We start from the raw sequence: 16787 nt of genomic DNA, 5'->3' as shown, positions 1-16787 counted from the left end.
ACATCGACGTCCCCACTACGCTGCGCCTACGCAGCCTGTAGGTAGACATTCACTTTGCCGCACTTCTACTTCGACCGTCATACATTGCGCGCGTAATCAACGAGATCAAAACTTTTTTTGTGAATAATTTGTAATCAGTTATGGAGAAGGAGCACCAGCCGGACTCCATGGCAACCATAACCATGAAGCCGGAGTATCCCCCGTCTGAAGTATACAGTACGTCCGAACCACCACCGGTAAGTTTTATCCGTTATGTACTAAGTACCTAATACCTATTTACCTACGTAAAACACGAGTCTAGAAAGGAAGGCAACCGTCGGTGGTACTTTCCTTTCTAAAATTTGTAAATTTTGGAAATAGATTCACGAAAAAATTTGATTTATAAAATGATACCTGTTAGGTATATTTCGTAATATTTATATTTGAATAAATTCGTCAGAGAATTTTGATGATATGTATTACCATCATAATAAATATTGAAAAATTAAATAATAAGCAAATTATAATAATTATGTCCATTCATCTTCTACTTGCAAATCCATCTACGTCCTTCTATACATAACTGTAGGTACTTGATAAGCTAAAAGCCGCTCAAGGAGAAAATACTAAATTATATATCGCATAATATGCGCGAATAAACTAAAATAATAATTGTGTAGCTGAGTGCGATATAACTGCGGGAAAGCGCCTTTCTCTCGGCCGCGGCTTGCAGCCGCTGACGCGTAGCGGCTTGTTTGTAAACACTGGGCTCATTATTGGTGATCACTTACATTTATCTGAATCATAACACTATTTCTCGATATGTTGCTCCATTATTTCCTGTGAGAATATTTTTATGGTACAGAAAAATTGATATAAGCACGTTAAAATTCCACTATCATTAGTAATTCCCGACAAGGCAGCTTGTACTGTTTAATACGTATTTATGATATTAGTAGGAGTAATTACTAGGATTAAGATAGAAAGTTTTTATTTTATTTATTTGCGAAATCTAAAAAAATAATCTTAATAATTTATTCTACACTAGGTAAAGCGAATTCACAGTTATGTTAATTCATAGTTAAAACTCTACACGGATTATGGTCGCTACCGTTTTCGATTTACCTTTGTTGTATGTTTATCCCTCTGCCAAGACCTCCTATTTTCGTAGGAACAACAATATTACAATAAACAAGTTAACTTACAGCTTGTATAAAACAATTACTGAACCTCGGAGCGCGAGTCTAACTCGCACTCGATCGGTTTTTCACATTTGTAAGCTTTCGATTGTCAGCTACTAAAAAGAATCTGATGGTGCTACATTAAGGCGGTCTAGTAATCTATTTGATACCGTGATTTGATTCTAAAACCCAAATGCGTCTTCGATACAAAGTTTAACGTAAGGAAATAATAAACTTAACTACGAGATAGGACCCTTTCTAAGAACTGCCTCATGTATGAATGTGGGAAATGCATTGTTCTATTGTGCCTGGCTGCCTACTATTATCATAGCCATTGCCAATTATCACGCAACTTCATCATAAACATGTTTATTTTTATCATGTCCAGCCAGGATGCAAGCGTCATCATAGCTATTATTCTAATTCGATATTTTCTTTTGAGTTAGGTACATAGCTGTCTGACGAAAGAAAATCCATTTTTACACATCTCTCATTCTCTGTAAAATAAAGAAATTGTATTATTACACAAGTACTTAGTTTATTAAGTCTTAGTTATATTGGCATTGCAAAAACTGAACGATTTATTGGATATTACACATATTTTTTTGCATTTACACTTACACTGTTTTTTGCATAAGTAGATAAATAAATTATCGCTTGGATGGTTCTAGATTTAAAGTGAAAACGTAGAATATCTACCTACTTATTTATAATAGGTAGTTGACCAAGCTGACACAATAGGTCTTACGTCATCATAAGGTAGGCGGCCAGAGAGATCGCCACACAAATGAGACAAGTAAATATTATTGTTTTTGTAACATCCTAAATTTAAAAAGCTGTTTTAGAAGATAGGTACACGTCATATCGATTGTAGGACAGCCGCTGTCCTATAGTGAAAAGTACCGCTGCGGTGCTCTAAGTGTGTGCGCAAACAGGTGCAAAGCAGCTGTGCCTCCATGAAAATATTGGTCTTATTGCCAAAAAAACCTTACTTACCTTATAACATGACGATGAAAGATGAAAACATGCCAAATAAGAAATTCACATCCCTCATTACTATTCGAGAATATTTAGATATAGATATAATTGATTTTATGCATTGTCCCCAATTGTCTCACAATTCCCTCCCCCCACATGTTGTGGTTCCTCAACAAACAAAAGATTTAATAATCTGCTCATCTGTTTCCAAAAACCTGTAGTACCGGCTTAGCACCTGAGTATTTTTTTCCGCCAAAGCTATATATATCGTCTGATAATAAGATGTGTAAAGATATAGGTAATGTTGTTACACCAAGTCATTCTCTTTCCCTTTCCGTTCCTTCCTCAGCTAATGAGTGTCTCTCTCATTAGACCAAGTATTAGGGCCTAAAAAGCGTGTTGTTTCGTTGTGTGTAACGGATGTTTAAGGAAAATCCTGTTTGTATCCGGTTTGCAAGAACCGATAGGATCTCGGATTCTCTGTTCAAGTAGCCGGATAGTACCTAGTTAGGATTTGATTTGATAAAGTTAAAAGAAAACAACATGGTACCTACTTCGAGAAGGTCGTGAAAATATTTATTCCTAGTCGGCAACGCGCGTGCGACATACATCTCTAGCGTTGCGGGCGTATACAGACTGTGACCTCAGGTGGTGATCACTTTGTATCTGGTGAGCTACATGTCTGCTTGCCAGCTCAGGTGTATAAAAATGTATCTTTATTTCATGTCTTCTAGTGGTTGCTAATCATACTAAATTCAAAGTTGTGCCGTGCATGACAAATCTCCTTTAAAATTTGCACGTTTTTTTCCAATTGTGAGGCGAAGATCTCTCATTACAGAAAAATAATGATTAGGTAGAACGTCTTACTTCAAATGGCATATCACAATGTCCGGCCGGTCTTAGGTACATGAGACAACTTTGAATATTAGATTACATAACATGAGTGGATAATAGGTGTTTTTGGGACATTGCATATCATAACAGCTATAGCACTTTGTGAATATTCGTGCTAGTCTCGATTGACTGGAATATTTCTAGTAGAATCAAATTTATTTATTTAAATTCGTTAACAATTTACGCTCTTACATAAGACCGCATAAAATGTACAGACATTGTAACGCTAATCTAAGACATACTTACGTCGTATGCCTAATCAAGCGTAAACTAAACGAAAATACGACGAATTATTTAAAAGCTAAGTTAAATCCCGCCCTATCATAAGAGGCACGCAATAAAATATTATTACAAGCTGCATCAATTATATTCGCAGCTTTATTAATTTCTACAGCCAAATTGAGAGCATGTTTCTCGGACTTTTTCCAACCAATTCATATCATTGCATTGTCCGAAACAATAAACAAAAAATGTATAAAAATTCTGGAACAAACTTATAATTTTTGTACTTACTTACTTTACTAAAATACGTGTAGGAGTAATACGTTACCTAGCACACTCAATTCTAAAATTAAACGATAAAAAAGTATGCATGAAGAATTAATGAATAGAAATGAAGAAACATCCTGACTTAAAAGTAGGTAGATAGATACAAATAAGTATATAAGACCATTGCGTCACAGTCACATACAGGTGACCACAAACACGTAGACGTACCTACTCAGACACTTAGTCAATGCCAGCAGGCACAGATTAAAATAGTGCTATATCGCCATGAATCGAAACTTCTTTATTTTACTTTGTCCCCTCACACTTTATCCCCTATCATTATATGCTCTACGCCTTTGTCGTTCCTTGTTAAACTCCTTATAAAACAGGTACGTTGGGGTTTTTACTTCTCCTAAACCATACTATGGATATGGATAGTCGGATTTATAAAACACTTTTTTGTTAGACATAGGTTCGGAGTCCTAGTAGGAATTCCTGAGTGTGCACTCAATCTGCAATATAATTTTCAATCCTTACATACCAGTATTATAAAACAGACTTAAAATGGATATGCATGCGGTTTTTACCAAAACATAGTGTGATTCCTGAAACATAATTTATTATACGTATTACGTACACGGTTTTATATTTTTTGCTTAGAAGATGATATTGCTCTTTTTATATGTGTGAAAATTTGTGTTTTTATCATATCAATCCTTATAGAATATGCATGTTTGATATTGAACTCGAGTCCTCTGGGTTTTCACCAGAGAAACGATATTTTCCAGGCCACATTCTGTAAACAAAGCTATCGCAAAAATTCTGAACACGTTGTTACGCCGATAGCATACGGAATCTTGTTTTATTTATGATTGCAATACGATGGACATATAAATAAGGTGCCATTGACTCACTAGACGCATTTGGTCTGTCTTATGTGAATATGAGTGGATACGTTTCTATATTAGTTCTATATGTAGGTATATATAAATGAAAAACAGACGATCGTAATCTTGGCGATGGGCATCAAATGGTAATCACAGTGTTCTATTCCAATAAGATTGGTTCTGGATGATCTAATATTAAATGAGTTCGAATCTGACTAAGTGTATTGTATTGATATTATTAATAAATATAACACAATGCATATAATTGATCCGTTTGAAATCCAGTAATTTGAAATCATTTTGGTGTTGTTGTAGGCACAGCTAGTACCTAATAAGTATATTTGAAAACAAAACTTTAGTACGAAATTCATTCTTGGCGATCAATTTTTGTCAATATGATAAACTTAGTAATAAATATGAAATTGTTTGGGTATAAATATAAGTAGGTACCTAATCATTTTCAGTTAATCGCAATTGATACCCACTTAAGAATCTCTCTAGGCATCAAGATTGACTAATAGATAACTTTCACATGTATAATATTTTTTAAATTCAATCCCAGCGTTTATTACTTTATATTAACGAAGATTAGTTTTATCGTGAGTTATGAACACGATGTTATAAAAAACGGGTTTTTGGAGTCATTAATGACGCAAACATGTCGTCCGTATTAAAAAACCTGTATTTTGTTTATTTCCTAAGTTTTTAAATGAGATAAACGTGTATATAAGAAACAATTCCCCGGGAAAACATGTCTGGACAACTATAATTTTCCCGGGGAATATCCAGATTCAGGGAAAATATTTTACAAATCAGTCAAGTGCTAGTTGGAGTCCCGGAGTAAAATTAACTTATTTTTGTTATGTATAATGTACATTTTTGTTCTTTTTTCGTTTAACTTTGTTGTGAATTTTACTTGCCATGTTTCATAATTCTAGGTTCACGGGACCCTATAGGTAGGTTTCGATTCCCTTGGTTCGAAAGTAATCGCGTTACAAACATACAAAAAATGTATTTTTGCCTTAAGTTAGGTTGTAGACCTCGCTCGCTTCTCACAGTACCTATATTATTCAAATCGATACCTCTAAGCGCTCCTGAAAGAAGAGGTCTTGAATTGACAGACGGACAAATAGGTGGATAACGAAGTAATGCTTAGGTTCAGTTTTTACCTATTGAGCTACGAAACCCACAAAATGAACCGGTACAGGTAAAAACTATATAGTTATATAAATATACAATATAACAATATAATATAATTCACTACTGATTGGCGGCGAGTTCGTATACCTATTGTAGTAGCTTGCAATTGCAAGGTCAAGTCTACATAATGTCGTGTCATGTCAGTGATGTTGGATAGCGAGTGCAATTCTTGACAAAGTGGTTTGCATAGTCTAGTCACTGTAACATTAGTTTTAGAGTACTCAAGTACATTTTGTATGACTCATGATTAAGCTTGGAACTAAAATAAATAAATGCATCTGAAAACTTACAATGGTGTACGCACTGTCTGCATACACTGCATCAATTGCGGACGTGACTATGAGGTATATGAGTAATATGTATTATAAGCAGGAAACTATGAGATAGGAGATTCTGCGAGCCTGCAAGGTGCAAGTTTTGCATTGAGCTAAACACGATGGTTTTCTTGACTGCACTCGTTGAGCACTTTCACTGCGGCCCCTCTACCAAACCCTGCGTGCAAAAATTATGTAATGATGTCTGAACAAACTAACCAACGGCTCAATCTGTAAACTTCCCACTTCATTACAATATCTCGAAGAAGTTTTTTTTATGATTTTCCGGAAATGCTTTAGTACTTCTTAGATAAGCAAAGTATGTAATGTTTTCGCGAGTTACGTGCTCAGTAGCTGCAAGTTGAGCGGCAAAGAAAGCGCGGAGAAAGGTCATGGAGATTGTATTTAGGTATGGTGCTTCTGAATTATCTAATCGTAAGCCAATTATTACAGACTATAACAGGAAAGCGTTACGAAATATTCGATTAAATAGATTTTACTAAACTTTTACCTATAATTTTCTGTTTCAATTTTTCATAAAAGAGGTCTTTTTACTCCCTACAGAATGGGGACAAGGAGGATTTTTCGATTAGGGTAAGATTATTATCTTTTTGTATGGGTGTACATTAGTGTGCATGTAATTTAAATTATTTCTTAAAAACTGATATAAACCTATGCGCTATTATATATTCTTGTTTACCTCCTTCGTTACATACAAGTATATTTTCAAAACAATGTAATATACAATTTGTTACACAAATTTCGCAATATTTACATACTTCGTTGCAAGCTTGCATTAGTAATTGAATAATGATATAATAAGTTGAGAGTATAATAATAATATTTAATAACCATGAAATACTTATTTTATCAATACTAAAAAGATTTCATCAAAATATAAGTTGAGGGTCCAATATGGCAGTATTTAATTTAGCCGAATCACCAAATTTGATACCAAAGTAAGCACACATTATGCTTAGCCTGCTCAGGTTGTTACATTTCAAGTTAGTCTATCTAGAAATTTTAAATTAGTACCTATTTTAATAAGTCACCTGCATTGCAATCTTTATCAGATTTCATAAAATATTAAGTATGTATAAAAAGAAAAAGAAAATTTCAGGCATTTGATTCATGGTCTCTTTTAGGCAAAACTAGAATTACCACACTGTATGGTTGTAAAAATAAAAGAACAGCTTTTTATATTTAGTTCTTGCTTCGACTGGTGCACGTGGTTTCTTACTCTATGTAACCTGAATGTCTTCTACAAAAGTAATATATATTAAAGAATAAGTACAACAACATATCAAGGTAACCAAATTTTCAATGCATTGTCTTAACTGTTGTGATCATGGCGGCGGGGTGAAAAATGTGACACGACAATATGTTGTTGCAGGTTGACTTCGTGTCGTGTTGTTGATTACCTATTTCATATTTTGCGTTGTGCAATTCATTTGAATGTTTATTTTAATAAGTACTTAAGTATATACAATACATACATAGAAAATCTTTATGTAATTAAAGTAGATTTTTATTTTCAGAAATTAAATTTCTCACAGCTAAAGCTCAACATTTTAAATATCTCTCCTAAGCCTTTGCTAAACACGGTAGATAGATAACATCTACGGTCCACGGGAAATCCTAACGAAAACTTTTACCTGTTATTACTGCGTTTAAGAATAATTTATATGGTAATAATAATTCTAGTATTCCTATACATATGTAGTAATAAATATGACTTTTTTTGCCAGGCGTACCGGCACAGAGTGTCGTCATCGGTGCAGATCGCTCGCATCGCGGCGCTGACGGTGGTGGCAGCCTCGTTCATCCTGGGCGCGTTCATCCTGGCCTCGAGCTGGGTGGCGGCACGGGCCTCGTGCCACCAGCTCGAGCAGCTCGACGCCATGCTCGACAAGGAGCTGGCCCTTGAAAGCAGAGCCTACGGGAACGATGCTTTGGTGGCGGTATGTACCTGATTTTTAACAGATTGTCGGATATTGCCTAATGTGATGAATGATGTTTATCACCATGAATTTGCTTTTCCATGAATTATTACAAGGTGAGAAGAAATTTTATTATTACAGGTAAATAAGTTATATGAAATACCAATATACCTACTACAATCATCATTCGTGAAATGAATAAATTAATGACCAATTATTTTTTTATTACAAAAAAAAAAAACAATAACGAGAAACAATAATTTAGTGATTAATATAGTATGTTTAAACATTGTCATGTGATCAGGTAAAATGCCACTGACTCCTGACGATAAGTGGTAATATCAACTCTACGAAAACATTTATTGCACATCATCTAAAAGTTAAAATTAGTACTTAGGTACTCGTACATATACATGAACAGGTTTTACCAAAATAAGAACAAGCGCAATTACGTTCTTCGACTTTGTTATTGTTTATACAGCTAAAAAGTCGACAGTTTTTTATATGAAATATGGGATAAAAATGTCTGAGTATGACTTTCATTACTCATGTTCTGTAGAACCTATGGTCATCTCAATCAGCAAGTGAATTTTGTAATAATTCAGCATGTAAAAATTAAATTTTACGCTCGCAATTCAAATGTGTATACAAAACGTTTGAACTACTAGCCATCGTCATTGCCTTATTTTACATTAAGATGAGAAGTGAAGCTCTGAGATGACGGTGCCTCGTCGCCAGCAGCAACAACTTGCTCACCTTGAATCCTCAGTGACGCAAAGCCACGTTTCTAATGTTATTGTGATATTTATGCAACGGTTCAGGACTCGACGGAAGGCTGTTTTAATTGGCATATGTATAATTAGAGTACCTACTGCAAACAAAGAAGATCTCATTGCTACGATTGCAACAATGATATTCATGATAATTATTAGAAAATCATCACTCAATGAAGCATTTTATCTATTTATATAATTTTATCAATATAATAATATAGGTATTATAAAGATGAACTGATTTATCATAAAAGTTTGTGTATTAATTTACTATAGTAAAGAGGATTACGTTTAGAATAATCTTGCGGAATTTACATTAAATTAAGTAGACTTTTTAGGACAATGTTATTATTTTCATTCAAGAGGATTCATTTTTACAACATACAAAATAACAAATTGTTAGTTATCTTGGTTGATGCATTCTTGTGGATCTTGGTTGATGCAAGGATTAAGCAATTGCTTGGTAATAAAATAAATGTGTGGTTTATGTTTAGTTACATTATTTGAGCAATAGCCTCAACCGCTGGGGTGGGATAAAAGTCAAAGGTCGCGGCAGCAACGATCGCAGGCTTCGGTCATTTGCAAACTTTTATGAATACCTATAATATCTAGACCTAAGTGTGAATGTGTGTGTGCTTCGTACTATTTGTAGGTCCACTGAATACAATAATGTATACTGAAAGTCGTTATATGTCACTGTATCTGAAGACAGAATTTGTACCTCCTTTCAATTTGATATTCAAGGAAATTTTTTTTGCGCATTTTGTTATTGTTTTGGTCAGTTAGGATACAAACGATAATAACGTCAATATGTTCGTTTATTAGGTTATTTTTGAGAGGTTTGCGTTTACCTGAGATTATTTGAACTAAGTTATTTACCTACAACCTTTATTTTATCGACTTATATGAGGACTTTCAAAAGTTTTTAATTTTAATTCATCCAGAAAGTCATTGAAGAAAGACCTAGACGAGCTCTTTTTCATATCAAATTTCCAATTATACTTGTTTATACCAGACAAAATTACCTACTTTTATGGTTATTTTGTCTAATATAATACCTAACGAAACACAAAGTTAACAAAAATGCTATAATAATTAATCCAATTTATGTGCTGTAAAGGACGAAATTTATCTTCATAAAATAAATTATCTTGTGTAGTAATATTTGTCAAAATGCACCTTATAATTTACATTATCTTTTTATATATAAAATGCCTTATAGTTACTTAATTATAAAAGATAGATGTATAGTGTCGCGGACTTTTTTATAGATCTACTAAAAACCTATATTTTTGTGGTACATCATGTATAATCAACAGTAGGGACAGCGCACACACGTTAAGATTTTCGGTAGCGCTTTTTTTTCGGATTACTTTACAAGTGTTCATTGATATTGCTGAAAAACAAATATATACCTATAGCAATATCTGATAATGTACCTTCCTAAGTATGGTAATCGTGAAATAAGTTTTGAAATCGGTTTGGTAGCTTCGGAGATTACCCGCCTCAAACATACAAAATCACCTCGCAAATACCATTTTTTTTTCAAAATTGTGAATATTTCAAAAACGGCTTAGCCGATTTTATTGCCCCACGAACTTAAAAATTCCATTGACAGATTGTACATACGTTTTAAATTTCATCAAAATCTGACTAACGGTTCGAAAGTTATCGCGTTACAAACATACATACATACAAAAAATGTATTTTTGCCCCAAGTAGAATGTGAGACAATAACTAGATCATTTTTATTAATTAGATTATGAAAATTGTTTCTGGGACATTATAACTTGAGGATAAAATAAATCACAGTCATTTTATAAAAATTGCAAAATATCGCGATAGAAATTGAGAAAAAATGTTACTTGTATGTAATCATACCCGTTAGGTGATAGTAACGGTGTACGAGAGAGCGGGGTAGTAATTAAGACTACAGTAAATTGAGAACAAAAATGGACAAATAGTACAAAAATAATGTCATGAAGTTATTTTTAAAAGCATGACCGCACTTTCTTTTCGAGCTACATGTTAACTTGACGAAACATTTCTATTGTGGGCTGTGTACGTTTATACATACCTTATTATATATTCGTAATCCTCTATTGTTATGTTAAGTATCTTGCTATTTTTGTTTGTATTATTTTTTGGTTAACAGTTAACACTAGCCATAGTATCGTCATTGCCTTATTTTACATGTAACACAGGTACTAAATAGTAACAATGTATGTTATGGACACTTTGCATTTGACGCACGTAACATAGGTATATGTAAATGAATAAAACTGTATTCCAAGTTGTTGTATAAGGATAAAAATTTTAAACCGTCTCCGCGGTTATATTTTTATTATTTATAGCGATTATATTTTTTTTATTTATAGGTACTGAAATGATACTCCTAACCTCCTAATAATAAAGTAGTTGAAAAGGTACCTGGCACTTCATGCCTACAGGTATGAAATCTTTGTTGGATTTCTCAACAGTACCATGTACAGCAGGAGGATGGCCAAAAGTTATGTAAAGTAAAAAACGTTGAATGTTAAGAAAATAATGATTTGGACCAGTGGTAATACCACACTGCACTGAAATTTTAACTCATAATATTTTGAGTGAGCGTAACGAAGGAATGTAAACATCTGAGGAGCATTAAGTTCTTGATTCGCCTGGCGTCATGTCGTGGTCGTGACCAATTTCACTAAAACTTAAACATGTATGTAGGTAGCTGTGTGTTTAGCTTACCCGATATGTTAATTTTAAATGGTCCGTGTTGTAATAATTGTGCATGCTGATAACAAATACAAAAATAAAATTAAAATCCTCAAAATAAATGATCTTAGTATAAGTAGATACTCAGCAATCTGACATTCTATGGAGTCTCTGTGGAATATGATGAGCTACCGATACTAGCTTGTACGCTTTAGATGAAAATTGGAATAGAAGTCAAACATAAGTTTGAATTCTATTCCAATTTTCATCTAAATCGGCTCAGCGGTTTATCTGTGAAAGCATGATAGACAAACTGTCGTACTTATAAAATTAAATTGAAAGTATAGATATATCTTCTCTTAACTTACTAGGTTACAAAAACGTGATTTAAAAAAAAGCAGACTTTAACTAGAAAATTTGTGTAATAAATAATTTTTCCTCGCACACAGCTCCGCTTCCTCGCACACATCATCCGAATAGATACAATAGTCAACTGTATTCAATCTATTATTTTAACTGAGTCACGTGTAAATAATAAGTGTGTTAGTTTTTGTTTGTAACGGAAATGAGTGATTTTCTGCGCGCGCGCCTCTGTCGTCCTCTGCATCCGTTCTCATCGGAGCTCTCCGCGTGTCATCGGCTAATTGTTATCTCTGATATTCTAATTAATTTTCTATGCTTTGCTGCTCAAGATAATGATGTAAATGGTGCTCTCGTTACTTTCTTGTCCAACCAGATTAACACTGCTTATTCGTAATTAATAATATAAATGTATATTTTTATTAATAAATGTCAGATAGGTGTCTGCGACGAAAATACAAAATTCGTGATAGACATCTGACGCTCACTAACAATGCCTTTGTTTGTCAAATTTATGTCATACTGGATCATTAGCAAAAAATGGGGAATTCCATTGAAATAAATGAAGTACAACAACGACATTGGTAATTTAAATTTTAAAATAACTAATTTTAAATGTTTAATATACACTGCCTGATACCGATCAAATTTTCCACTGACCAACGGATCAGATGGTGGCGAACTCCGCAAAGTACCAGTACTTTGCGGAGTTCAACACACGCGTCTTCAATTTTTAACGGTCAAAATTGTTGCTATGTTCTGACTTATTAGAAGTCCTTTATGATACAACCATGAATCAGACTGGCCTAACAAATTAATGCATACAAAAGCCTGGGCTTTTTTGACCGTTAACAATTGAAGATGCGTATGTTGAAACATTACGTAGATGTAGAGTCTGGATCTGGTGAAAAGACAATCGATACAAAATAAAATTATGAATGAACACGAGTATGTATTACCAAATAATATTGTGGTAACTAGTTAATATACCCACCCTGTCACATTTACATAAATGAAATAATGTTTCACGGAATTTAGCAATATAAATATTTACACACGTTTTTTCATTTAATTTTCGTTCTGCGTACTGGAGTCCAAGAATCATAAGTGTTTATAGATATTTGTAAAAAATATTCTTAGGAATTCCATTGTGGCTTGCAAATTTTGAAATATGATAAATTAAAGTTATGTTTATTTTATATACCTATAACAATGACACGAATTATGTAGCCTTCGCGTTCAATATCAGTGAAGGCCACGTTTATGCCGCATTTGGCGAAAATATTAAAATTAATTCGTTCCAATTTAAATTGAAGGATATTGAACGCAGAAGTTAGCGTTAAAGAGGCATAATATGTAGGTAGTAGTGATTTAAATATACATGTGTATGATGATAGCTGTTGTCGTTTATAGATTTGCAAAATTAGTTTGCAAATGTGCCCATCCCATTGGTCAACGAATAGGAAACCCATCCCACCCTAACAAGATAAATATCAGAAATTATTGAAAGGCATCCCATAATTTAAAGCAAAGTTAAAACCACCATGAGTTAAAGTAATGATTCCGTGTACATTCTAGGTTAGGTGTTTCAATCCGAAACAGCTTCCTACGCAGATGATTGCACTTTGTCAGTGTTTAGAGACGTGTAATTTGCTCGTTAGCTTGCAACGGTCGCGGCAACCGCGGCTAAACGTTCAAATGTTTCGCAAATCCAGTAAAAGTCTGGTGGATGTAGATAGTGCACAATACGAAAGGCGACAATAGTGTCACCGACGTAATCACCGTTTTCTATCAGTTGCGGTCGCGAACACTTCGCGCTCGGCTGCTTTACATCATTTTCCTACTTGAGACATCGACATTTAATTTATCTGAATTTAAAATATAACGCACATATACTTAGGTACTTCAAGGTAGAATGGTGAATGACACAACACGTAGATATTAGCTCACTAAATACTTGTGGATGGAAGCAAGTGAACCTTGGATTGAGATTCGCTTGGCTAGCGACCATTTTCAGGGTGATATTAAATTGCGACATTTAACAAATTGCGGCGTTGTATATAAATGAGCAAAGAAAATACTTTTGTTATTGTTAGAAGAGAATACTTTCCTTTTTAAAATCTGCTAAATGTACAATAATACCTTAAAGTTATTCATAACCCTAAGATTCCCCTCGTAACGTTAGTAACCTTGCACTTTTGCTAGAATGTTTTTTTAATACTTTGCATGACTATGTCAGTCGTCAACTCCAGCGATTATCCAGTGAGAACGCGGCAATTGGCATGAACAATGATGAAGCTCAATGCCTGAGTAGGTAGGTACATGTATAGTATGTACCGTACACCGACCTATACACTGCGTACCCATGCAAATTACGTAAGAGACTGCCTTCATTCGAAGGCATCCGACATTTTACGATGAACACCTATGGTTTTTGCGTTAAAAGTAAGCGGCGATGTTGGTCATGTTTTAAAGGTTAGGTACTATTAATGAAACGATTGGCTTTGACCGAGAGAGACCGAGCAAACCACAAAAAGCGATTATACGGAAAATTACTCCTTTTTGTCGATTTATAATGGTATCTAATAAACGACAACCTTCTTTGGTCTCCTTGACGGGAACAATAAGTACAGCAATTATAAATGATAGGTAGGTAAACTAAAATATTTCACGGTACTTCAATGTTTTTTCTTCCAGAGGAGAAATTACTGTCTACGTGCTATCATCATATCAGACATGCGCTATAAGTTATAGCAATTGTTTCATTCGTTCGTATGAATTTAGATGTTAAAATTACTAACTTTAAAAAAAAAATTAGTGATAACTAAATTTTTTTGTCTAGTCGTTAAAGATTAAGAAAACAAAGTAAATTTCGCTTATGTCTGCTTGAGGATGATAGTGCAATAAATTACAAATGAGAACGTGAATTTAAAAAATATTTTTTTTATCTTCAGGATGAGCCATTGCCAATAGCTAATGCTCACGCATTGCACGGAGTTCCTCCACCTACTCCGGTATCGACGGCAGCTACCGCGCAGCCCAGCCAGGCTCCTACGGCTGAAAACCAGCTCAAGGATGACGCACTGAACCACGCAGAGTCCAAGATTGATGAGGACAAATTACAGGTAATTCTAAACCTGCTGGCCGTCGAGGTCAACTTAGCACTTATTAAAAAAGGTTTTCATTAAATGCTAAGTATGAGAACTTTTTATGTCAGTTAAAGCTGAAAAAAACATGGGTATATAATTAATGCGGTAAGTTTTATTTTTCTATAAGCTTCAGATTTATATATAAGCAAAACTTTGTGTTGTCGTTTGTATTTTTTTGAATAGAGATGTTGAGATTACAGTTCCGAACTTGGAACGCAAAGTGAATCGTGAATACAATATAATACATATCGTGAATATAATATCGTGACCTGAACTAGGTTTTGCGAATTAAGGTTTCAGACATTTTGCCATAAATATTAGGTCTATTTATTACTGCCACAACACCTCTTGCTAAGATTTCATAATATTGTTCCTAAAATAGACGTAAATGTAACGTAACATTTTACATATCAATTAGTAATTAAACCTATCTCTGCAAGGAAATGATTGGCTCATGCGGGTTATATTAGAAGGTTTGATGAACATTACACAATATTCCTGAGGTGTTTATGTATGTGCGATGATGCGCGGCCGGTGTAAGTGGTGACGTCACCGCTTTCACTCCAACTGGATTGATCAGAGAGAACGAGATGGCAGGATTGCAAGCGCGGTGCTTGCAACACCTTTACCAACTCACTCCATGTTCCACGGGCATTGCTCCGAGTGCGTGAAAGTGCCAGTGACAGATCTTTATTGTTTTTATTGCCAATGCTGTTAAATATTTGATAAAAATAATTACTTGCATAAAGTATGCACTTTTATTGCCACACTTTAGAAAGGCGGATATTTAATTGAAGTGAAATATTAAATTTTTAGTTTAAATGAAAACCCTGATCACGTTGTGGTTGGTAATCGGTTCAAAAGTAGGAACATATAACATAAGTATTTTTTTTTACGCGCTAGGTAGAACGAATTATTTGCCTAATTTATTTACACCATGTATTGTGTGTGCCGTCCTATTTGTCACATTTAGCTGCAAATCGATTGGTATTGCGTCAGTATCTAGTAAAATAGGATCTTATAATTGATCTACCATTTACGGGTCCTTCTCTGTAAATGGTATATCATGACAATCACCTAATTATGACAATTTAACACAGAAATTTAAGTATGCACAAGGTATTTTATATTATCATACTTATTCTATTAAATACCAGCCAGGTCCAGAATAACTTATATATATAACTTATTATAGTTCAATTGTTAAACTGAGCAGTATATACTATGTAATATTTGTGTTATTATTTATTATAGGTTGATCTTTCGACTAGCAATCAAAATGCTAGAAAATGTTTACAAGCGGAGGGCGGCGAAACAATGGTGCGCGGGCGCATTGTCTCGCGCAGGATGTCCGAGCGATTGTGTCTGGCAAACAGCACAGAACGAGATGTGCAGATCAAATGGAAATATTCTCGTCTCGTGCCTAAAACATTAAATTGATTGTTTATTGTTAATTATTGGCGTATTGGATTCAAATATCGGAAATGACAAAAGTTATTCCAATAGATAGACTAATTGCAACATTAAAATTGATTGAGATTGGCGCAATGTAATGAACATATATGGAAAACTGGTCTTGTATCAGTCTAGATAGCGTATGTTATTCAGCACTGTTTAGAAACCTATACCTGCTTATGTATAACTGATGTGATTGATGTTTTCCAGAAATTTAATTGTCACGTTGGCTATTTATCCAAGCGTGCTAATAAACAGGCACGTAATGCCAACAATCGGCTTTTTATTATATACGTAAGCACTTAGTGTAGCGTTCGCGAATAAAATTGCTATTTGACATTAAATTATAGATTTTTAAATTGGTACTAACGAAAAGTAGACTGATCGTTTCGGAGGGTTGACACATGGTACAGGTGCGGCGATCAAAACTAAATAACTATATAAAAAAAAGAACGCTGAGTAAATAAATGTTATTTTTGATTTTA

The 16787-nt window shown here is 34.1% G+C and overlaps 1 protein-coding gene across 6 annotated transcripts in view; it reads left to right on the top strand.

The window, feature by feature from the left end:
- Window positions 1–48: 48 nt before the first annotated feature.
- Msr-110 overlaps window positions 49–16787 on the top strand; it is a 52736-nt gene continuing 35997 nt past the window's right edge. For 3 of the 6 annotated variants that reach the window (XM_053751065.2, XM_053751063.2, XM_053751069.2), the window contains exons 1-4: window positions 49–236; window positions 6487–6516; window positions 7671–7883; window positions 14653–14823. In XM_053751065.2, the coding sequence (XP_053607040.1) occupies window positions 141–236; window positions 6487–6516; window positions 7671–7883; window positions 14653–14823 (510 nt within the window). In that variant the 5' untranslated portion in view covers window positions 49–140. The remainder of the gene's footprint in view (window positions 237–6486; window positions 6517–7670; window positions 7884–14652; window positions 14824–16787) is intronic. The other 3 variants (XM_053751068.2, XM_053751066.2, XM_053751067.2) reach the window with 2 other exon arrangements.

This window comes from Plodia interpunctella, chromosome 10, assembly GCF_027563975.2.
Source record: "Plodia interpunctella isolate USDA-ARS_2022_Savannah chromosome 10, ilPloInte3.2, whole genome shotgun sequence".
NCBI lineage: Eukaryota > Metazoa > Arthropoda > Insecta > Lepidoptera > Pyralidae > Plodia > Plodia interpunctella.
The sequence above is the reverse complement of the archived record's forward strand: the minus strand, read 5'-3'. Positions and strand labels throughout refer to the sequence as shown.